The following is a 24658-nucleotide window of genomic DNA, read 5'->3' on the forward strand; positions in this document are numbered from 1 at the left end:
AGAGACCCCTAATATTTTACTCCCCAGGACAAAAACAGGGACATCCTTGAAAGGTATGTCATCAAAGCCTTTTTGAGTTTGTGAACTTATGACTTCAGGGTCCTTTGCCCTTTTCTCTCGAGGGTCATGATTCTCATCTTCTTGATCTGAATGTCATGAGGGGTCCTCGAGATAGCTCAGATATGAAAGGAAGCCAGTCATTCTGCTGAGTTGGGGAACTGGCCGGTGGCTGCCCCTCTCTGCTGCCTTCCTGCAAAGCAGTGCATACAAAGGACAAAGCTTCTCATTTTAAAACTGAGTGTGTGGCCTTTAGTCACAAAGCCTGTTTCCTCATTGTAAAACTCTCCCTACTTACCTTGCAGGATTGCTGTCAAGATTAAAAAATGTAATCATGTCTGACAAAGCACTTTTCACAGAGGGCTACGTGAGTGTAAAATATTAGGATGCAATTTCCCAGTTTAAAAAAAACCCTCCATTGGGACTTCCCTGGCGGTCCAGTGGTTAGGACTCCACACTTCCAATACAGGGGGTGTGGGTTTGATCCCTGGCTGGAGAACAAAGATCCCACATGCCACGCAGCCAAAAAAAAAACCCAAAAAACAAACAAACAAAAAACCTTCCATTACTTACAAGATAAAAACACCTTCTCCTGATCCATCAGAGCCTCCAGCACACGGCCACCTGCCTTCCCAGACTTGTCGCCGCCCGTCATCCTCCCGACACATCCCGTGATGCAGCCAAACCGAAGGACCAGAAGTTTCTCTGCCATAACCAGGGATTCCTCGCTCCTGTGCCTTCCTTCTTGTTCTTTCCACCTGAAACTCCCTTTCCTCTTTCTTATCTGTCAAGATCCTCCCTACATCTTCAGGCCTATTAAAAGAAAATTTTAGACTGTGTTTTTCAGTCAGTTAAAATAGTAATATGTGCACACGGTATGAAATAAAAAGCAAGTCTCTGTTTTTGTCTTCATCCCCCTCCTCCAAATGTGAGGTCACTCCACATACATACTTCCAGAAAGATTTTGTGGATCTACCAGCATATACATGTATATTCTCTTTAAATGTAGGTAAATGGAATTATACAGAACATGCACCTTGCTCTTTCCCGCTTAACGTATCTTGGATGTATTCCAAATCAGCACAGAGAGAGTGGGCTCCCTGCTTTTAACAGCTGGGTGACATTAGTACAAATTATTCCCCTGCTCTATTTAACACCCTTCCCTCGGGCTGGACAGGTGCTTGCTGTTGCAGCCAAGCCTGCGATAAGCATCCCTGCACCCACGTGGCAGGGTAGTGTGCCATGTTCCTATGGGAAAAATCCATGACATCACCCCCCACAGGAATCCCTCCCCTCCTGGGGCTCCTACAGAGCTTTCCTTGGAGCTCCAGGGGTGAGCACAGAGCTCAGGTGTGTGGAACATTTGCCAGAGTCTACAGTCAGATGGTGACTAGGTTTAAATCCCAGCTGCTCTACCTACATCTCTCTTTGTCTCAGGTTTCTCATCCCTACAATGGAGATGATAATCATGGTATCACTTCTGGAGTTGTCTCAAGGATAACCTGCGATAACCTATCACAGCACCTGGATCACGGAAAGCACTCGGGATGGCTAGCTGCCTTAATCTTCCCGTCATGGTGCCTCCTGTAGTCCGTCTACCCTACAGAGTGCCAGCTCTTTGCATGTGGGCCCTGGCCTTGTCCTCTCTGCACCCCACAGCTTCCCGGGATGCGGACGCAGTGGGTGCACAATAAATGGTCCTTGCACGTGCTACGGAGGAGCAATCCTCCAGCTTTGGCCCGCCCCTCACTCGGCAAGGCCTTGGGGATGGGGAGGAGGAGAGATGCCTTTCTCTGGATGATCCACAGCACTCCGGAGGCCCTCCCCCTCTTTCCGTTTCCTTACCTCCCACCCCCATCCAGGTCAGTGATAAACACTGGGAGGGGGTGGGTGGGGGGGTCTGGAGCTCCGTAAAGGGCCAGGGTCTTGACCCACCCTGAGACCAACACCACTGCCTGATTCTGGTCCCAACAGGTCCAGACCCTGTCCCCCTCCTGCCAGGCCTGAGTCTCACTTCAAACTGCTTCTCCGGGCCAGCCAGGCCTCCCCAAGGCAAGGGCGGGGGGTGGGGGGAGATAAGAGCCTGCCCAGGGCTAAGAAAGGGGCATCTGGACCTTGGAGCTCATCCCAGGTCTCACCTCCCTGGCCCCCGCAACGGTTTTGTTCATCTAATCTGAAGCAGGAGGCTAGGCCAGGTCTTCAGCATCTGGAGGAGGGAGAAGGGGCCACCTGGGCAACCAGACCCCAACCGAGTGGTGGGAAGGACAGAAGGACGGAGTGATTGGGCACCAGCAGGGGTCAGCCAGGGCCCCACCCACCCAGCAGGTCCCAGTTAGGTGGGTCCTGCGGATAATGCCTCTGGGAGCAGGAAGGTGCAGAAATTTTGGCCCCGGCTGCAGGGCAGATGCTTGAGGGACACTACAGGGGTGGGCGCCTGGGGCCGAGGGGACTATGCCTCTTCCCACCCCAGGGGAGCAGCAGGGCTAGGGGAGAGGCTGCAGCAGAGGAGGGAGATCAGGAATCAAAAGCTGAGCTTCTCTGGGCTGAGAGCAAGTAGAGAGACTGGCTCAAAGTTGAGGAGACATTAGGGTCCTCCTGTGACACTAGTAACAACAGCAGTAGTTACAATAGCAGCTGCTAACAGTTATGAGCCCGTGCCACGTGCCCTTCAAGGGGCTTCTTACAAGAGACAGGGCCTATTTTCACCCCCCATTTTATTTATTTATTTGGTTTTGGCCGCTCTGTGCGGCATGCAGGATCTTAGTTCCCCGATCAGGGATCGAACCCAGGCCCCCAGCAGTGGGAGCACGGAGTCCTAACCACTGGACTGCCAGGGAATTCCCTTCACCCCCATTTTAAAGAGGAGGAAGCCTGAGGCCCAGGGAGGTTGACAGATTTGTCCAAGGCCACATAGGTATTGATAGTAAGTGGCAGAGTCAGGATCTGAACTCGGCTCCTCTGGCTGTAGAGACCCCACCGCCCGTGATTTCACAGGTGAGAAGGCCGGACCTGGGTCACTACATTGTTCAGAACTGCCTCAGATGGGTTAGGGCCTAAGCCAGGCGACCCCGTCCTGGAGGCTGACCCCGCAGCGGAATCTCCAGATCTTGAGCGCTTTCCTCTGCGTCCGCTGCAGGCACCCGTGTGAACCAAGGTTCTGCCCCATCAGGAAGGTCTGTGTCGTGGGGACAGAGGCATCGCGGGTTTTTACCGGGTCTGCCCTAAAGGAGACTCCTGTAACTCCTCCAGAGACCCCGCCGCCCACACAGGCACTCAGTGAGAGTTTCTCCTAGTAGCAAAGCCTAGGCACCCTTCTGTCATCTGCGCCAGCTCTGGACTTAGTGCCGAGGGCGGGTGGGGGCGGGGAAAGTTGAGCAAGACCTGGTCTCAGCTTCGGAAGGAGCCTCCGCCTTGGGAGGATGCGGAGGAGGGCGCGTTCGCTGTACAGGAGAGGCGAGGGCAGTGGCGGAGATCAGAGAAGGCGTCCCGGAGGCGGGAGCTGCAGCAGGACTTGTAGGTGAGACTCTCCAAATGTGTTTCAGGGAAAGGGTGAGGGCTAAAAGTTTCGAGGGAACAGGCCCGTTTGGCCTAAGGATGAAGGCTCTGGAGGGAGGGGTATGGAAGGTGGCTGTTATTGGAGTGGTTTTTCTTGGGGGTTGACCTGATGATGGCACTTCAGACCTAGATTATACGCTTTGTCGGGGGAGGAGAGGACGGCGCCCGGAGGAGACCAGCTCCGGCGGAAAATAGGGCTCTGTCCAGGCGGGGACACCACTAGGCCTACCGCGGAAAGGCAGCGCGAGCCGGGAACAGCAGAGCAGGACACTTGCGTCTGGGACCCAGCGGGGCCGCGCGGGCCCCGCCCCCCAGAGCCAGGCCCCGCCCCCCGCCCGCGCGCAGGTAGGGAAGAGGCGGAGCGCTGGGGCCCCGCCCCCAGGAGCCACCGCCCAGGCGCGGGCCGGCGCAGCTACGAGCTGAGTCCCGGGAACTTGGGGCCGCAGGGAGGTGAGCGCGGGGCGACGGGCGGGGCCGGGTTCGCTGCAGCCGGGCTCCGGGTCCCGGAAGGGCCGTGGGGTCGCGCCCGAGCATGCCCTGGGGCGACGGTGCGTGGCCGGTGAAGGGGCCGGCGCTGCGGGGCACTCGGGCCACACGTGGGCCGAGCCCGAGGCCAGAGGCCGGGGCTCGACTCGGACGGGGCCGCTGGACCGGGTCTGCGGGCCCCTGGGGCTCAGCTCGGACAAGACGCCTAAGGGGTGCCTGGGCCACGGGTCACCAGAGGTGGGGGCATGCTGATTGGGCAGAAGTTTAAAGTCCCGGGAGGAAGAGAGGGGACAGCCCCAGGGCAGGACCGCGCAGTCCCGCCTTCCTCCCAGAAGCGCCTGGAATTCATACCGTCCCCTCCGCTCCCCTCCGCTCCCCTCCCCTTTCTCCTGGGTGAGCAGCCGCGGTCGGGGCGGAGTTTGTCCATTCAGTCTAGCAGAGGTGGAAACAGGTGCGGGAGGGTGGGCTCACAGCCAGGCTGGACCAGAGCTCAGAAATTGGACCCAGGATTCCTGACTTCTGGACAGAGGGGCTTGGGAAGGCTGCCCCTCCTCCGTTCCCCCAGGGCACTGTGTTGGGTTAGAGAGGAGTAGTCCCTAGACTATAAACCCACCACCCCAGGGCAGAGGAGAGCCCAGGTCTCAGCCTAACTGGGTGAAAGGCCAAGGGGGAAGGCCTAGAATTGGAGCCCCTGAGAGGGAGTGTCTAAGGAGGGGAGGGCTTGCGGGTTTGACCCCACACGTGGACTGGCTTCTCTTTCCCAATGGCTATAGATTTAGGACCCTGTGTGGGTGGCATAATGAGCCCAGAGTCTGTGTTATGTTACTGTCACTCGCTGTAGGTAAAGCAGAGCAAAGAGTGGAAAGTGAAGCTTCTTTTAAAGCAGTGGTCCTCAACAGGGGGTGATTTTTGCCTGCCAGGGGACATTCGGCAGTGTCTGGAGACGTTTTGGTTGTCACAACTCCGGGGAGGGGGTCTAGGGTGTAGAGGCCAGGGATGCTGCTAAACATCCTGCAGTGCACGGGGCAGCTCCCACCACAAAGAATTACTCAGCCCAAAGTGTCCGTAGTGCCGTGCTGAGGTTGAGCAACCCTGGCGCAGTGCCCGGTCCACCAAGTTACTTCTCATTGACTGCCCCTCCCTGCCTCAGTTTCCCCAGGGGTTAGAGGAGGAACTTGGAATAAGCCTAAATGAGATAAGCGGTAAGGAGGTGTGAGGGCAGTTGTGCCCCAGCAGCGGGCCTCCCTTGGTGCCACAAGCCTGCCTCTTCCCTGCTTAAACCATGAGCCCTGCAGGAAGCAGTTCTGGGTGCTCTGGGGGAGGCGCTGGGAACAGGGGCCCTCTCACAGCTCTGTCCTGGAGTGTTTCACCCCTAGGGCACCTCCCACGCAGGGTGAGCCAGGGCAGCCCTGGAGGTCAAATACGCCTATGGGGGGGCGGGGCGCGAGCTCTGTTCTCATAGATTTTCCCAACGCTGGACTGCTAGGTGGGCCTGGACGCCTGACGCCGTGTGACCAGCTGTAATTTTCCCTTCTGAACCCACACCTAATTCCTCAGTCACTTACACCAGGAAAATAACATCCGAGGAATAACAGGACGCCTAATTCCTTGCGGCTCCCCAATCTGCTTCCCTCTTGCAGTAGAAAGTTCCACCGTGGCTGTGGGAACCCTGGGTGAGGCAAGAGGCCCAGGGTGGGCCCAGCTGCTGGTGGAGTGATGCGCCCCCTGCTCGTGGTGTTAGCTGAGCACCAGTGAGAGATGGAGGACAGCAGAGCCACAGGCCTGGGGTTCCCCTGGTAGGCATGACTTTGAATTATTTGGGTTGGACTCAAGGAGTATGCTCCCACTTTGCAGGGAATTGGGGCGGGGGGCTGTCACAGAGGGGCAGGATGGGATGAAGCAGCCGTTCATGCCCAGGAGCCCAGGCCACCTCACTGCCTTCCCTTCCCACTTCCTGACAATATCCATCCCTCCCTCCCCCCACCATCCTGTTCACTTCTGGACCCTGGCCTCCTGACCTGGGAACCCTGGTGGGGTCAGAGGGTAGGTGGCAGTTTCTGGTTTGACTTTTGCTTTTTGGTGCTTCTTTTGGTCTTTTAAGTTTAAAAGGCTGGAGTGAGACTTTCATCTTTTCAGCTGAAAAAAAAAAAGCAAACCCATAATAGTGACCCCCATCTGTTGTGTGCCTCTCAAGGCACAAAGCAGCATTCAGACTTGGACAAAGCTGTTCAGGAAGTAATTGTCAGGGCCTGACATTGAACCTGGGCTGTCTGTTCCCACGCCCAGCCCTAAAACCTTCTGCCATCTGCCGGCAAAAGAGTACCAGGTGACTCCTACCTGATTTGCTCATTTCTGAGCTGCAGCCATACCTGGTGTAACACACACGCACATATGCACACAGGCACACGCTCATTGCCTAGGAGGGGACTCCTGGCCCTCGAAGAGGAGGAATAAATCACACCAGAAATGCACTGTGGGAGCCGCTGGGGTCGGAGCCCAGCTCTGAGTCAGTGGTGGTGTTTTCACTGTGGCCAGAGCTCTTCACAGGGTTCCTGTTGACTTGCTGTGTAAACTTGTCCCCAGGCAAGACCCCAGATGAGAGCAGGAAGTCAGGGGTGTATGTTTGTGCATGTGACTTGGATGAGCCACCTGGCGCTTCCCTTTGGGTCGGGATGAGCGGTTGCAGGATTGGGGTGGCCCCGGCCCCCTGCCTGCCACCTGGTGCAGCATCAGGGGAGATGTACTCTCCAGGTTGCAGTTCCCCTTGGGTCTCTGTGACACCCACTTTGGAGCAGGCCTCAGTGTTGCCCTGGCCACCGTGGGGATTTCCAGAGTGAGCTCACGCCTCTGCTCCCAGTTTCCCATCTGGCTGGGCCAGGCGGGGGGAGGAGTGGCGGGGACGTCAGTGCAGGCTGACCTAGCGCGTGGTGACCCCGGCGGGGAGGCTGCCAGGCAAGGGCAGCTCTCAGGACTGGCATAAAGGAAACGGTTTCTTCTCAACTTCAGGGAAGTACAGAAAGCCACTGTGTCCACATTCCCTCATGCAGTAAGTTTATCCAGGGACCCAGATGCAAGACTTGAGGTTTCAAAGCTACAGGAAGGCACATTCCAAGCCCCTCTAGGAAAGTGGTTGGAGCTAAGCGGGCAGGGCAGACGAGGTGGGCCCATCAGGGACGCTGGTCTGGAGGGTGAGGGGTAGCAGTGGGAGGGGGTGATTCCCAGCTTGGGGAGCCAAGAAGCCAGGCCCAAAGGCTGGCAGGCACCTAGGCTATGAGAGAGTGGTCAGTAGGATGGGGGTCACTTAAGTAGTCCGTGCCTCAGTTTCCCCAGTGGGCTCACAGTAGTCTGCTTGGGAGGGTTGCTGTGAGGATTCCAGTGGTGATTCATGTGAAGCCCGGGCAGGTGCCCGGCTGCACTAGGAGTGCAGTGAGGGAGCCGTCACGATAACAGGAACGTGTCTGTGTGCCTTTGGCACAGACTCATGGTGATGCCAGAGGTCTTACCTCGTCTCATGGGCTGTTGGGGGGATGAGGTGAGAACATGCTGCAGAATGGCAGCACTGCTGTTATCCTGCAGAAGTGGCTGTGTCTGGGGGGCAGGGGAACCTCAGCACCACGGAGGCCATGGGAACAGAGGGTGGGTTTCCATCTGGGGGTGGAGGATCTGGCTGTGAACTGCTGGCCCTCGCCCTCCAGCATGTGCGTCATGATGGTGGGGGGGGGGGTGGTCGTGGAGGCCGTGACCTTCAGCCCTTGCTCCCTCTGGCCGGGCTCCTTGGAGCTGGGAGCAGGGTAAGCTTGGTTTTCTCTGCCTCCCACGTGTGGCCCCGGAGCTTGTGGCGAGAGGGTCCTCAGGTGGTCCTGCCGGGCTGCCAGCAAGAAGCACCTTTTCCCTCTCCTGGTGGCTCTCCTCAGGTCATGCCTCTAGTGTGGGCCCCAAAGGCCTGGAAGAGAAGGTGAGAGAGCTGCCGTGGGACCTGGCAGAGGCAGGACTTGGAACTGCAGTCTGGCCTGAGCCCTGGCTGTTTAGCTCATGGCTTTATCAGCCAATGACAATCGTGAGATAAGGACAAGGGTGAGGGAATGTTTGTGAAAGCCCTTAGGTAAGCTGGGAAGTGCCATCAAGCCTTAGGTGATGTCATTTCTGCTTGGGGGCCTGGGAGGGGCTCATGAGTCAAAGGCCTGTGCACCTAAAACTCGCCCCCAGCACCTGAGTCACCACCCCCCTGCCCGTTCTTTTGCCACTTTGCTTGACCAGTTCCAAGGTGGCAGGAGGCCACAGCCCCACCACATAACTATGTAACCTTGGACAGGTGACTTCATCTCTTTGAGCCTCAGTCTCCCCACCTGTCAAACAGAGATCTGTCACCTCTGGAGCTCTTGGCTCAGATGTAGAAACCAAGTGAGCGATGATGGCAGAGGTCAGCTGGGAATAATAGAAGCTACCAGTTACCAGCCACCAATTGTGTCCCAGGCACTGTGCACTCATGATCTCATGTCATCCCTGGGGATGGGGGCTGCATCATCCCATTTTGCAGCAGAGGAAACTGAGGCTCAGAAGTGATAACTTGCCCAGTCTCCCAGCGGGTTAGGTGGCCAAGCCAGGGTTTAAGCCCTGTCTCCAGCTCCCCAGCCCTCATTTCTCAACAAGAGAACCCATACAGCTCCAAAGCAAGATGGGGGGATGGGGTTGGGGATGTGTGTGGAGAGCTCCCCTGGTCTGAGTGGCCTGGAAGGCCCATGTCCATGTGCCCCGAAGCCCTCGCAGCAGCCTTTGGGGCTGGGGCCAGCCTCTTCCAGGGAAGGAGCAAGCCCCAGGGCAGGATTCTGGGAAGTCTGGTTTACTAGCTCCTTAATGACTGTTTACAAGCTGAAAAGTGTTTGCCTGGCATGTTCCCTCCCTGCTAACAGCCGACCTGGGCCTCTAGAAGTGAGGAGCACCCGGCGCCCTGTCCTGAGTGTGTTGAGGTGAGGGACTCAGGGCAGCCCAGGGCCTGACTTGCGGCTGAGTGACGTTGGGTGAGGTGCTTGCCTCTCTGTGAGATATGCTCAGACCTTGTCCCTCAGCGGCCTGTGCTCCCAGGGTGACCCCTAGCTAATGGTGACAAAGCCACCTAGATTTCAGACCCCTGGTAGGCTCCTTAGCATCTTATGCATAAACGTACTGAGGCTCAGAGATGCCAAGTGGCTTGCCCAAGATCACACAGCGGTTGGGGCTGGGACTCTGACCCTGTCTCCCCCAGTTGGACAGTGTTTTCATTGTCTGGAGCCAGGCCACGGGGAGTGGGTGGGAGTTGAGTGGACTCCACCCTTGCAAGCACGAGACAGGCCTGCTCTGTGTGCCGAGGTTAGTCGTGTCTGGAAACAGCCTGGTCACACCTCGGGGTGTGGGAGCCCCCAGCAGGAGTGAAGTGGGCCTCTCCTGCTCCCCCACCCGTGCTGCACCCCATCCTCCCCCCACCACTGAGCATGTGCTAGGCCTCTGCCTGTTCCAAGGTCCAGTGGAAACCCAACTCCCAGTACCCCAAGATCCCAAGAGAGGCAAATCCTCACGAGTGTTTGGAGCAAAGCCTGGTTCACATCAAACCTGGGACAGCGTGGTGCCCAGAGGTGCCTGAGCCCTCTCCAGGATCCCTCCTGTGCCCTGGTGTCTGGCCTGGAAGGACCAGAGCCTTCTGGACCCCTAGTGGCCACTTCTGACTCCTCTCCTTCACAGCAATGCTCAGGGAACAGCAGGATTGGGACAGAATAGGCCACCTTCCCAAAGGAGGCCAGGCTGCTGGGCAGAGCATCCTAGGACCCGGCCACTCTGCTCCCTTCCCGCTGTTGTCCTTAAGCTGCCATCGGCCCCCAGGCTCTGGAAGCCGCTACCGGGGGTCTGGAAGGTCTCTGCTCAACTGCTCTCCCCTGATCTGCTTCCATCAGCAGCTTCTGGAGTCCAGAGATTCCCAGAGGGGCCTCTGGGAGGGCACCATGGTGGGCAGGGCCCAGCACTGTGGTCAGCTGGGGAGATCTGGTGGCACTTCCACTTCCAGTAATGCCTGTCCCTGTATGTTGCCAGCAGCTGCCACACCTTAGGACGTGGGGACATGGGGCTCGGGCACTCCCAGCTGGCTTTCTGGAATTGGGGTCCCCACAGAAGATGGGGTATTCACATCTCTGCCAGCCCTGCTGGCGTGTGGTCCTGAGAAAGCCTCCGGGTGGCACAGAGTGGGGTTGGGAACATGGCAACCCGTCCTCCTCGCGCCCACATGCTCTTGGCGGGCACTGGGTTCCAGGCTGCCACCAAGAGCATGTGCCCAGCGCCCGCTTCCTGTGTCTGTGGTCGGCCGTGATGCCCAAGCCACTCTAACTGGGTCACGGGGAGCCCAGAGCCTGGGGTCTGATGGGGAAGGTCACCAGGTCCCTGAACCTGTCCCCAGGTTCTTTATCTTCTAGAGTTTGAGCAAAGCCCTTAAAGGTGGAGGAGGAATTGGGGCCTCCCCAGGCCAGGGCCCTCTGTGAGTGGGGCCTCTCCCTGTGGCTGGAGCACAAACCCACAGGTGGTTTCATTTTTCCTCTCCACTGGGGGCAGCTGGGCTGAAGGGTGAGCGTGCGCTGGGGCAGCCTGTGAAGTGTGTCTGCCGACTGGCACTTCTAGGGAAGTGGCTGCTTGCCAGGAGGGAGGGGGCCCAGGGACGGCTCCTGCTGGTTTCTGGAGATAGATCGGCGTCCTTTCCCCCCCCTGCCTTCTCTAGCTCTGATGATTGGGTTTGCAGCCTCCAACTGGGACACTTTGCTTCCCTCCCTCTTGGTCTGTCCATATTTTGTCTTCCTAGTCCTGCCTGACCCCCAGCTGGCCGCCTTTGCTCCCTCCTGCCCGGCGCTCCTGTCCCCACCGGCTCTCGCCAGGGCAGGGAGGGTCCGGGGTGAGTCACCGGCCGTGCGGGCCAGCGGGTAGGGAGCCGGGGCGAGGTTGCAGTCTTTACATAAGCTGCTCCTGCCGGGCCTCGTGGCAGCCGGAGTGGCTCTGAGATCAGCAGAACCAGGGGTTTCGCTGGGGATTGCTCCCTGGGCGAGGCAGCTTCCTCCTTGCTGCTTTCTAAAAATGACCCAGTTCCCAGAAGGGCTGTGGGGAGGGAAGCATCGGGTTTCGGTTTCTGTGACAGGGAAGCCGGGGAGAGAGGCCACTTCCTTGCCCCCCGCCCTCACCCCGACATCCTGTGATTCAGCGGGGGACAGGCAGGTCCCAGCGGCCCTGGCCGCCTCCCTTCCCTGCAGACCGCCCGCCCACCGCCAGCTGGGAGGAACCTCTGGGCCAGGTGGTGGTTTCTTCCCTTCCTCTGTTCAGGGGACCTGAGGCCCTCCCCGTGGGGGTCCCGTAAACTTCCTGACCATGTCTCGTGGTTCAGAAAGCCTGTTTCCCCTCTGGAGGGGCTGCTCGCCCCTCCTCCAAGGGCCCCTCCCTTCTCTCTGTCCCCATTTCTGACCACACGCAGGCTGAGTCCTCGTGTCAGTCGCCTGCTTCCAGCTCGTGAGGTCCTCACAGCCGGGGGTATGGAGAATCCATCCACCGTTAGCAAGACCAGGGGAGCCTTCAGAAACCTGCTAGTGTGTCGGTGGCGGGCAGGTGGAGAGGGAAGGCGGGCGCCGGAGCCAGACTCCTCCGGACAGCGGAAGCACACGTGGGGGCAGGTGGGGAGGGGACGGTGGGCCCGTGCAGCCTGGGGAGGGGGCACCCTGCCTGCGTGTGCCCTGGTAGTGCTCTGGCGGGGGACCCGCCAGGGAGGCCCGGCTCACCCTGGCTGTGGCTGCCGGGACCGGGCCCAGCGGGCCGTGCCCAGCTCCACCCTTTGTGGGGAAACCGGCTTCCCCGGCGGCACCAGCGTGTAGTTCTGAGTCTGTGTTTCTGCCATGTGTGCCTGATCCTGGCTGCTGCTAAAGGGGTTATGCTACTGGGTGTGGGCACAGTGGTGGTTCAGACCCTGGGTTGGTCAACCCATGGGTGCCTCCAGGTGATGTGAACTCTGTACTGCACTGCTTCTTTGGATATGCACCCCTGCTACCCCATGCTGGACCCCCTCCCTCTACCCAGGGCCCTTTGGGGGTCTCCTAGGTATCCTGGGGCTGAAGGCTCTTTTCTGGGGAAGGTCCCACCGAAGCCAAAATTTTTGCGGGCAAGTGGCAGTGGCCCAGCCGGGTGGGCCAGGCCCTCAAACCTCCCCCCCACCCCGGCCCACGGTCTGGGCGCTTCCGCAAGCCTGGGGGTCTCAGAGAGCAACGGATGTGACTGGGCCAGGAGGAAGCCTGGTCCCAGGATGTCACAATTTCCTCTGCAGTGAGCAAGCACTTTCGGGGCGCGGGAGATAAGGGTTGGGCGGGGCGGGTGCTCCCAGTGTTCCAGCACTTTTTCTGTCTGGTCTCTGCCGTCTGGGCTGCTCCACGCCCTGGACTTGGGTTACGCAGGTTCCCAGCGTGGGTCCGATGACCCCTGCATCTGCCCCGAGCACCTGCCACCCCCTCCCCCTCCCTCCCTGAGCCCCGAGGCAGGGGCTGGGCTTCTGGTGCACCTGCCTACCATCTCTGCACAAGTTGAGGGCACACGGTCTCAGGAGCAGGCCCTCCCGTCTGCGGTGGAGAGCGACTGGGGCAAAGTGGTGTGTGTTTTTGTTTTTTGGCCGTGCCCTGCAGCATGCAGGATCTTAGTTCCCCAACCAGGGATCGAACCCGTGCCCCCTGCAATGGAAGCGCGGAGGCTTAACCACTGGACCACCAGGGAAGTCCTCAAAGTGGTGTTTTTATGCCAAATGTGTGGGCCTCACGTGTGTCAAAGCTGGGCCATCACCTTGTCCAATCCCTTCGCTTAACAGAGAAGGAAACCGAGGCTGTGCCGGTAAAGCTGCTTACAGGCCAGGGTTCTCAGCACCACCCTATGAAGATGGTTAAGTGGCTCCCCGGGAAAATGTGCCTCAGCCCTGTCTCTGCTCTCCAGAGCCGCGCCGCTTCTCTTTGGGACCCCTAGGATTTCCCTGGGGTTGGTCCGGTCTCCCCAGTCCTTCGGCCTTGGATTGAGTCTGCCCTTCTTCCTGTCAGAAGATTGGGACAGATGCCAGCAGCACAGCAAGTCCTGGGCTAGGGGTCCCAGCCAGGGGTGGTGTGGCCTTGGGATGGGAGGGCTAGTTGGGGAATCTGGGCTGTGCTGGAGAAGGGGGGAAACAGGAGGTCCTCTGGGGACTCATCCTGGGACAGCATCCTCCATCCTTGGCCGGGCAGTGGTCACAGAGCAGGGGTGGGGCAAGCAGCACTCGGTAGAGCCTTCCAGAATGAGCCACTTCCTGGGCTGGCTGCAGGATTGTGGAAGACAGTTTCTGTTCAGGGTCAGTGTGGACTGACCATCTGCAGGCATGCATGCGCCCACCCTCTCCCCCGCCTTCCATCCACTTAGCCATTAACGGGGCTAACTGGGTTGTGGACCCTGTGCTGCCCGGGGGTGGGTGGGAGATACCTACATGTAGGCAAATCTCTGCAGGATGCTGTGAGAAAGTGGTTGATTTTGGCTGGTGGTAACGCGACAGGCTTCCTGGAGGAGATGACACTTTACCCTCCCTAAAGCAGCTGGTAGGTGTTGGCCAGGCAGATGGGGTGGAGCCTGGTGGGCCAGGTGCAGGGCCTCAGATGAGAGGAAGCAGGAGCTTGGGGAGCTGCGGGGGACGTGGTGTGTCCAGTGGGGTGTGGGGCAGGTTTTGAAGGGCACTGGTGTTGACTGTGGGGAGAGGTAATCAGCTGTGAGTTCCAGAAGGATCCTACCTGCTTGGTGACCTTACCCAAGCTCAAACCTGGCAGCCCCACACTTACCACCAGCCTTCCTCCACTGCATCCCTCCCTCCTTGGTGCCAGTTTCCCAGGGCAGTGCCCGCCTGGTGCCCTCTCACTGTACCCTGGTCCCAGAGGAGGCCAAGCTGGAGAACTTTCTGTGCAGGGGTCTGAGGTGAGGCTGTTGTCTTGGAGCTGTCCCCAGAGTGGTGCAGAGTGGCGTCCGAGGCGCCAGCCAGGCCAGCACCACGTCCCGTCTGTCTGTGATCTCCGAGTGGCCTCATCATCCACGGCCTGTCTGCCCTGGGATGCAGGGTCAGAACTCCCTGCACTTAGGGGTAGAAGGGTGATGTCCAAGTCTTGCTCAGGCCTTAAGCAGGGAGCATCCTGGGCCTCCAGCTCTGCTTCAGATCCCTCTCTGGCACCCCCTCCACACCCAGAGTTCCTCTCACCTGTAGTTGGACGACTTCAGCAACCAAGTGAAAGACCCCGCTCTAATATGTAAAGCCAGAGGGGTGCTGCCCCATGGAACCAGAGGGGAGCCCAGACCCTCTCCTGGCCTCCAGTTCACCCCATGGCAGCCCCTTGGGCACCTCTGGATAACCCCAGCCCTCTGAGGAACACAGCTTGCAAAGTGCTGAGATGCTTGACCAAGTTTCCCTCCAGGCTGGACTCTCTACTCTGTCTCCCTGATAGGAGGCTGTCCAGCCCGGAGTGTACCCCAGCTTTAAGGAGAAGGGGTGCCTGTTTCCCGAGGAGACTTCAAGCCCTATAGCCAGAGCAGTTTGAGCCCCAGCTGCTCCCCTTCCTGGCTGTGTGAGCTTGGGCAAGTTACTCAACCCCTCTGAGCCTCCATTCTTATCCACAAAATGGAAGCGATGATAATGTCTACCTCGAAGGGTGTTCTGAGGACAAAGTGGGAAAATGCACGTGAAGGGCCGCGCAAGGCCTGGCCCATCTGGGGCTCTGACCCTGTCCTGCTCCCGACGGCCCTCGGGGTTCTATCAACCCGGGCCTGCTGCGTGCTGTGCTACAAGGCAATGTCCGCTATGCGGGACTTCTCAAAAACAAAGGCTTGCCCTGGAGTTGTTCACTTTTTTTGCACCAAGCTGCATATGTGGCATCTTAGTTCCCCGACGAGGGATAGAACCCGTGCCCCCTGCTGTGGAAGCACAGTCTCTTAACCCCTGGACCATGAGGGAAGTCCACAAGTTGTTCACTTTTTAATCCTTACTTTTATGTTGTGTGGATTTCACCTTAAAAAAAAATATTAATTTGAAGAACCAAAACAACAGCAAAACACTTCCGAATCATTTGAACACTGCCTTGAATATCTGGCTTACTTTAATTGAAAACAGCTCTTAATCAGAAGATAGCCAATAATGCCTGCGTTTTTTAAAGTTACGTGTTTCTAGTAAAGTTCTGTAGAAACAGGAAAAGAAAGTAGGGACCATCTTGATTATGGTTCCCAGCCCAGAGCCCAGGTCTTTAGGTGGTTTTATTAGGTAAATGCCCAGAGGCTGCTGGCCTCCAGGCAGTCTGAAGCATCCAGCTCATCACCACAAAGGCCTTTACTCCAGGGGGAGGAGGAGGAGAATATATCTCTTAATCCCTCACCTATGAAGCTGGTGGAATTATCCCCATTTTATAGATGAGGAGACTGAGGTCAAGAAGATTAAGAGGTGCAGTAGTCCTGACATGCACCCTTGAGCCTGCCCTCCCGTCCTTATAGGCTGTGAGCACCAAGGGGGCTGCCCTGCTTGACCTGGAGCCATCTGTCCATCTTTCCTTCTGTCTCTGCATCCATCCACCTCTCCGCAGAGCTGAGGCTTCACCCCAGAGCATCTGTGCAGAGTGAGGAAAGGACAAGAACATGCTCTAAAGTCCTCTGCAAGAAGACCCAGGAAGCTGTGAGCTCAACCCAAACCCTGAAGGTAGGAAGCTGGGTAGCCGAGTGGGCTGGACCCCAGGTACCAGCTGCTTTGCTTGCTTGCTTGCTTATATGATTTTCAACAAATATGTACTAATGCTGCATGTGGACCAGCACTCTTCTGGCAGTGGAGATGCAGCTGCAAATAAGTCAGAAAGAGGGCAGAGAGGGAGGTAAGCAGGGTAAAGTGATGGAGAGACACATGGGGTAGAGGGGGAGCTGCCTCAGGCAGCCAGGGAGGGCTTCTTGGAGGAGGTGGCGCTCAAGCTGGGACCAGAATGATGAGAAGGAGCTACCTGCTCTGCTGTGTGATGATCTTATCTGGGGAGGAAGGGACCAGCAGGGGCAGAGGCCCAACATTATGGAGCACCTGCTGGAGACTTTTTTTTAACCAGCTTTACTGAGATATAGTTCACATTTAATTTATATAATTCACATAAAACTCATCCATTTAAACTACAGTTGAATGGTTTTTAGTATATTCACAGGTGTATGTAACCATCACCACTGTCAAACTGTAGAACAGTGGTTTTTAGTATATTCACAGGTGTATGTAACCATCACCACTGTCAACTGTAGAACATTTTCATCATCTCAGAGTGAAACCCACGCCCCTCAGCTGTCATCCTCCAGCCCCCTCCCCCAGCCCTAAGCCACGACTCATCCTTCTGTCTCTATAGATTTGCCTCTTCTGGACTTGTATTTGGACCCCTGGAGTAAGTGGTCTCTTTGTGTCTGGCTTCTTTCACCTAGCATAGCGTCCCCCAGGTTCATGCATATTGTAGCCTGTCTCAGCGTAGCGTTCCTCTTCGTGGCTGAGTAATAGTCCACTGTGTGGATTTAGCATTTAGCACATTTTCTTTATCCATTTGTATGTTTTTTTTTCCACAGATTATACTACACTTTTTAAAAAATCTTTATTTTATATTATAGTTGATTTACAATGTGTTAGTTTCAGGTATACAGCAAAATGATTCAGTTATGCGTGTACATTTATCTCTTCTTTTTAAGATTCTTTTCCTAGATAGGTTATTACAGAATATTGAATAGAGTTCCCTGTGCTATACAGGAGGTCCTTTTTGATTATTTTATGTATAGTGGTGTGTGTATGTTAATCCCAACCTCCTAATTTATCCCACCCCCCATCCATTTGTATGTCGGTGAGCATTTGGGTTGTTTCCACCTTTGGGCCGCAATGAACATGCCGCTGTGAACATTCCTGAACAAGTTTCTGCGGCCATGCTGCCTGAGTGTGTGTCATGAGTGCAGTCGTTTGATGCCCAGGACACCTCTCTGGCGGAGCGGGTTATTCCTCCCTCGTAAGGTGAGGACTTGGGTGACCCATGGTCAAGTGCAGGTCAAGCCCTGGCCACCCGGCTCCAGTCTGTGCTTTTGACCACAACCCCTCAGCACCTCCTCACAGAGGCTTGGCAGATGCGGGGCAGTGAGGGGCCCAGAGTGGCCTGATGGGGTGGGGAAGGAGCAAGGAGGAGACAAAGCCACAAGGGGTCCAGAGGCCCCAGTGAGAAGTTTGGACTTTGCTTTAAGTGAGAGCTGGAGGTCCTGGCCTAGCGTTGAGCAGGGAGTGACATGGTATGATTTGCACGTTTCAAAGGTGGATTCTGCCGCCGTGTGGAAAATGGTCCCGGGGTGGGAGCTTCGGGGGGCAGCAGGTAGAGGAGTCTGGAGGCTGTGGTCCTTCAGATGAGAGGCAACGGTGGCTCTTCTAGGAGCTGGACAGAGAGTGGGGAGCGGACAGACTCGGAACAGAGGTGGCCCTGCCATCCCACACCTCGGCCGCCCGTCCCATGGCTGGAGGGCTCCTGTGTGACTCTCCCCTGAGTCGGCAGATGGATGTGAGATCCTTGGCCTTGTTGCGAGGGGAGAAGAAATCAAACCTGCCCCAGCAGCCTTGGGACGTGGGGAGAGGAAACAGCGAAGGATTTTAGCAAGAAAAAGGTCACGGGCAGAGTGAGAGATGAAATGGAGAGAACAGATGAGGTGGAGGTGTTAGTTCTGGTGGGTCAAAGGGGGTGTGGGTGTCAGTGGCACGGATCGTGTATGGAAAAGCCCCAGGTGGAGGTAAACTGCTACTTCCTCCTGGCTGGGCCATTTGGCAAGATCCATTGAAATTCAAGATGTAGTTACTCTTCAATCCAGCAACTCCACTTCTAGAAGTTCGTCTTGCGATAATTCTGGGACAAGTACACACGGTATAGGCAAGGATGTTCATTAACACTGGACACGAATCTAAACAACCATCAGTCTGGAATTAAGTAAATCTTGGTACATTCCACTCAGTGAAACCTTCCCAGTCATCAAGAAAGATCAGGTAAAGCTATCTGTCTGCATTGACAGGGAAGGATGTCCACGCTATAGAAGAAAAGGTATGAGTGCATGTAAAATGTTAAGTACACGTGTCCTTTTCCAAGTGCAGAGAGGCACCTGGAGAGGTGTGCACACCGAGCTCTTTCCTGGAACGTGGGGCGACAGGCGGGCCAGGAGTTCACTTTTCTGCTTTACAGTCTTCTGAGTCTTTTTTTTTTTTTTTTTCAAGGTTCATATATCATCTTTATCATTAAGATATAATATTCTTCCTTTGTGAAAAGAAAAAAGTACCAGACAGGTGGCAGTTTCAGTTACCTTTGAAAGAGGAACCTGCCAACCCTGGGGGACAGGGACCAGTACGGTGGCTTTCTCATCTATGTGGGAATTAGGCTGAGCTGCTACTTCCTGACTCAAAGCCGAGGGATCTCTCCTCTGAGAACCTGCTCCCTGCACAGCTGTGGGCCCCTTGTCTGTGGGTTGCCTGGAGCCTTTCTCCTTGTCCTCCCCCAAGCCCTGCCCGCAGGACGAAGGCAGGGCTCTTTGTCCAAGGAAGCTGCCTCTGGCCCCCTGGCCTGCTCTGGCCCCCTGGCCTGCTCTGGCCAGGCTGATGAGGTGGCCAAGATCACGGCAGCTCTGCATCCCTGGCCCTCAACGTTCCTTTCTGGGTGAGGTCCTTGCCTGAAGCAGAGAGACTGGAAATGGAACGACGTGGTAAGCTGGGGACCTCCCAGACCCCTGCTGCCCTGGAATGCAAATGAAGGACGAAAATACACCTTCTCACCATACCCCACCCAGCCCAGAGTCAGTCTCTGCTTCATGGTTTAGTGTTCAGAGTTAGGTTTGAACCAACTTTCTACAGGTTGTTCTCAGTCTGGGCTGCCTGCCCAGGCACCACCCTGACACCCTGGACTGTCCCCGTGTCCCCTCCTGTCCTGCCGCCTCTTGACACACCTGTGCCCCCTCCCTGTTTCCATTCCAGCTGCCCCGCCCCCCCGCCCACCATGGCCTCCGCTGACAAGAATGGCGAGAGCGTCTCCTCGGTGTCCAGTAGCCGCCTGCAGAGCCGGAAGCCACCCAACCTATCCATCACCATCCCTCTGCCTGAGACCCCGGCCCCCAGCGAGCAGGCCAGCATGCTGCCCCAGGTAAGGGAGCAGCTGGGCGCTCGCCGCCCTGCCATCAGCCACCGCTGTGCCCCCATGGCACCTTTCGGGCAGTTTCACTTCCCGGAGGAGGGCCTTCTGGAGCCACAGCTGCCCTGTGGCCCTGCTGTAGGCTGCACCCCATCCTTCCTGGCCCCAGACTTCACAGGGGCTGGGCCCTGAACTCAGTCTCCGTCTCATGGTGGGCCAGGGAAAATAAGAAACACTTGCCAGTTCCGCCTGGAAACTGGCTGTTTCCATTCCCTTGCCCGAGCCCTGGCCCTTCTGCGGGCGGTGGGCTGTCTGTGACTTGGGGGAAGGGGCACAGCGCGCCTGCAGCACCAGCAGCTTGATCCCAGCGCCCGGCTCCTGTGGGGGGATGGGGATGAATCAACGTTACCAGCAGTCCGGACCAGCGCTCCATAAGGAGCTCATTGAGAACCAGCTGCAAAGAGCGTGGGCTCCCCGCGCAGCCTGGGGCACCGGGGAGGCTGTCTCATGCCGCCCACTCATGCCAAGGGCTCTTTCAAACGTGTAAAGCCAGGCGAGGCCAAGGCTTAGCCACGGCTAAGGCCTAAGGCAGGAGCGCTGGATAGGGAGCTAGGGAAGTGTGTGCTGGGATCACCGAAGACACTAGAAAATGGCGATGTGACCCTCGGAATGAAAGCAGCTTGCGGTAGACTGGGGTCGAGGTTTGTTCTGTCTGGGTCTTCACATTGGGAGCCAGAGCAGAGCCAGCCTGGGATGTGGTCTCCGTGCAGTCACAGCCCATGCTCCCGCCCGCTGTCCGCAGAGGCCCGGGAACCCAGCCTTCCTGAAGAGCGTCAGCCTCCAGGAGCCGAGGGCACGATGGCAGGAGGGCGGCTCGGAGAAGCGCCCCGGCTTCCGCCGACAGGCCTCCCTGTCCCACAGCATCCGCAAGTGAGCACGCCCGCCGCATCCCCACCTCCTCCCCACCCCACCCTGGGCCAGTCAACTCTTGGGACCTGGGCCCTGGGCCCCTTCCCGGGAGGCACGGGCAGGCAGCCCATGTTCCAGGCGGGGAAACTGAGGCCCAGGCTGCTCTGTGCCTGGTAGGAAGCCACAGTGAGGAGGCTGAGGGGAGTCAAGGAGCTGGGGGTGGACCACTGCCCTTCAGGGGCAGCTCCCGGGGCCTTCCCAGCTCAGCCCTCAGGCTCTTGACTTGATTTCCCCTCTGCCCATCTGGTTCCTGGGCACCGAACCAGGGGTCAAGGGGAAGCTGATCTGCCCCTCCCACTGCGTACGCACACACATGTGCCCTGTCACCTCCCCTGCACACACACACGTGCCCCGTCACCTTCCCTGCACACACACGCACGTGCCCCGTCACCTCCCCTGCACACACACACACGTGCCCCGTCACCTCCCCTGCACACACACGTGCCCCGTCACCTCCCCTGCACACACACAGTGCCCCGTCACCTCCCACTGCACACACACATGTGCCCCGTCACCGCCCCTGCACACACACGCACGTGCCCCGTCACCTTCCCTGCACACACACACACGTGCCCCGTCACCTCCCCTACACACACACGTGCCCCGTCACCTCCCCTGCACACACACACGTGCCCCGTCACCTCCCACTGCACACACACAGTGCCCCGTCACCTCCCCTGCACACACACACACGTGCCCCGTCACCTCCCCTACACACACACGTGCCCCGTCACCTCCCCTGCACACACACAGTGCCCCGTCACCTCCCACTGCACACACACATGTGCCCCGTCACCGCCCCTGCACACACACGCACGTGCCCCGTCACCTTCCCTGCACACACACACACGTGCCCCGTCACCTCCCCTACACACACACGTGCCCCGTCACCTCCCCTGCACACACACACGTGCCCCGTCACCTCCCACTGCACACACACAGTGCCCCGTCACCTCCCCTGCACACACACACACGTGCCCCGTCACCTCCCCTACACACACACGTGCCCCGTCACCTCCCCTGCACACACACACGTGCCCCGTCACCTCCCACTGCACACACACAGTGCCCCGTCACCTCCCCTGCACACACACACACGTGCCCCGTCACCTCCCCTGCACACACACACACGTGCCCCGTCACCTCCCCTGCACACACACACACGTGCCCCGTCACCTCCCCTGCACACACACACACGTGCCCCGTCACCTCCCCTGCACACACACACACGTGCCCCGTCACCTCCCACTGCACACACACAGTGCCCCGTCACCTCCCCTACACACACACACGTGCCCCGTCACCTCCCCTGCACACACACACGTGCCCCGTCACCTCCCACTGCACACACACAGTGCCCCGTCACCTCCCCTGCACACACACACGTGCCCCGTCACCTCCCACTGCACACACACAGTGCCCCGTCACCTCCCACTGCACACACACAGTGCCCCGTCACCTCCCCTACACACACACACGTGCCCCGTCACCTCCCACTGCACACACACACTGCCCCGTCACCTCCCCTGCACACACACACACGTGCCCCGTCACCTCCCCTGCACACACACACGTGCCCCGTCACCTCCCACTGCACAAACACAGTGCCCCGTCACCTCCCCTGCACACACACACGTGCCCCGTCACCTCCCACTGCACACACACAGTGCCCCGTCACCTCCCACTGCACACACACAGTGCCCCGTCACCTCCCCTACACACACACACGTGCCCCGTCACCTCCCCTGCACACACACACACGTGCCCCGTCACCTCCCCTGCACACACACACGTGCCCCGTCACCTCCCCTGCACACACACACGTGCCCCGTCACCTCCCACTGCACACACACAGTGCCCCGTCACCTCCCCTGCACACACACACGTGCCCCGTCACCTCCCACTGCACACACACAGTGCCCCGTCACCTCCCACTGCACACACACAGTGCCCCGTCACCTCCCCTGCACACACACGCACGTGCCCCGTCACCTTCCCTGCACACACACGCACGTGCCCCGTCACCTCCCCTACACACACACGTGCCCCGTCACCTCCCACTGCACACACACAGTGCCCCGTCACCTCCCCTGCACACACACACGTGCCCCGTCACCTCCCACTGCACACACACAGTGCCCCGTCACCTCCCACTGCACACACACAGTGCCCCGTCACCTCCCCTGCACACACACGCACGTGCCCTGTCACCTTCCCTGCACACACACACACGTGCCCCGTCACCTCCCCTACACACACACGTGCCCCGTCACCTCCCCTGCACACACACACGTGCCCCGTCACCTCCCACTGCACACACACAGTGCCCCGTCACCTCCCCTGCACACACGCACGTGCCCCGTCACCTCCCCTGCACACACACACACGTGCCCCGTCACCTCCCCTGCACACACACACGTGCCCCGTCACCTCCCACTGCACACACACAGTGCCCCGTCACCTCCCCTGCACACACACACGTGCCCCGTCACCTCCCCTGCACACACACACGTGCCCCGTCACCTCCCACTGCACACACACAGTGCCCCGTCACCTCCCCTGCACACACACACGTGCCCCGTCACCTCCCACTGCACACACACAGTGCCCCGTCACCTCCCACTGCACACACACAGTGCCCCGTCACCTCCCCTGCACACACACGCACGTGCCCCGTCACCTTCCCTGCACACACACGCACGTGCCCCGTCACCTCCCCTACACACACACGTGCCCCGTCACCTCCCACTGCACACACACAGTGCCCCGTCACCTCCCCTGCACACACACACACGTGCCCCGTCACCTCCCCTGCACACACACACGTGCCCCGTCACCTCCCACTGCACACACACAGTGCCCCGTCACCTCCCCTGCACACACACACGTGCCCCGTCACCTCCCACTGCACACACACAGTGCCCCGTCACCTCCCACTGCACACACACAGTGCCCCGTCACCTCCCCTACACACACACACGTGCCCCGTCACCTCCCACTGCACACACACAGTGCCCCGTCACCTCCCACTGCACACACACGTGCCCCGTCACCTCCCACTGCACACACACAGTGCCCCATCACCTCCCCTACACACACACACGTGCCCCGTCACCTCCCACTGCACACACACAGTGCCCCGTCACCTCCCACTGCACACACACAGTGCCCCGTCACCTCCCCTGCACACACACACGTGCCCCGTCACCTCCCACTGCACACACACAGTGCCCCGTCACCTCCCACTGCACACACACAGTGCCCCGTCACCTCCCCTGCACACACACGCACGTGCCCCGTCACCTTCCCTGCACACACACACACGTGCCCCGTCACCTCCCCTACACACACACGTGCCCCGTCACCTCCCCTGCACACACACACGTGCCCCGTCACCTCCCACTGCACACACACAGTGCCCCGTCACCTCCCCTGCACACACACACGTGCCCCGTCACCTCCCCTGCACACACACACACGTGCCGTCACCTCCCCTGCACACACACACGTGCCCCGTCACCTCCCCTGCACACACACACGTGCCCCGTCACCTCCCCTGCACACACACACACGTGCCCCGTCACCTCTCTCGTCACGTCTCTGCACACATGGCCTTTCTCTCATTGCGGTCGCTCCCGTGTCACACACCCGCCTGCCCCCCACCCCACGTGCTTCCGCAGGGGTGCAGCCCAGTGGTTCGGGGTCAGCGGCGACTGGGAGCTGAAGCGGCAGCACTGGCAGCGCAGGAGCCTGCACCACTGCAGCGTCCGCTACGGCCGCCTCAAGGCCTCGTGCCACAGGGACCTGGAGCTCCCCAGCCAGGAGGTGCCCTCCTTCCAGGGCACCGAGTCTCCGAGACCCTGCAAGATGCCCAAGGTGGGCTCCAGCGAGGGGTGCGGGGCGGCAGATGACTTGGCCCAGGACCCAGTCGACTCTGCTCACCACCTCCCTCCCGTCCAGATTGTGGATCCCCTGGCCCGAGGACGGGCGTTCCGCCACCCAGACGAGGTGGACCGGCCCCACGCCCCGCACCCACCCCTGACCCCTGGGGTCCTGTCCCTCACCTCCTTCACCAGCGTCCGCTCTGGCTATTCCCACCTGCCCCACCGCAAGAGGATCTCTGTGGCCCACATGAGCTTTCAAGCTGCCACGGCCTTCCTCAAGGTAAAGACACCTCTGCCCAGCCTGCTCCCTCTCTCTCCCCAGAGCATCTCTCTCCCCAGAGCATCTCTCTCCCCAGAGCATCTCTCTCCCCAGGCATCTCTCTCCCCAGGCATCTCTCTCCCCAGAGCATCTCTCTCCCCAGAGCATCTCTCTCCCCAGGCATCTCTCTCCCCAGAGCATCTCTCCCCAGAGCATCTCTCTCCCCAGAGCATCTCTCTCCCCAGAGCATCTCTCTCTCCAGAGCA

At 58.8% G+C, this 24658-nt stretch overlaps 1 protein-coding gene across 3 annotated transcripts in view; it reads left to right on the forward strand.

Moving 5' to 3' along the window:
• Positions 1–3556: 3556 nt before the first annotated feature.
• The window catches only part of RHBDF2 (rhomboid 5 homolog 2), a 28696-nt gene continuing 7594 nt past the window's right edge, over positions 3557–24658 (forward strand). Inside the window, exons 1-6 of one of the 3 annotated variants that reach the window (XM_061175365.1) lie at positions 3994–4062; positions 15622–15823; positions 19127–19292; positions 20083–20210; positions 23930–24125; positions 24210–24413. In XM_061175365.1, the coding sequence (XP_061031348.1) occupies positions 19149–19292; positions 20083–20210; positions 23930–24125; positions 24210–24413 (672 nt within the window). In that variant the 5' untranslated portion in view covers positions 3994–4062; positions 15622–15823; positions 19127–19148. Of the gene's footprint in view, positions 3575–3993; positions 4063–13640; positions 13695–15621; positions 15824–19126; positions 19293–20082; positions 20211–23929; positions 24126–24209; positions 24414–24658 lie in introns of those variants that run through there. The other 2 variants (XM_061175366.1, XM_061175367.1) reach the window with 2 other exon arrangements.

The sequence above is a fragment of the Eubalaena glacialis genome, chromosome 19, assembly GCF_028564815.1.
Source record: "Eubalaena glacialis isolate mEubGla1 chromosome 19, mEubGla1.1.hap2.+ XY, whole genome shotgun sequence".
NCBI classification, from domain to species: Eukaryota; Metazoa; Chordata; class Mammalia; order Artiodactyla; family Balaenidae; genus Eubalaena; species Eubalaena glacialis.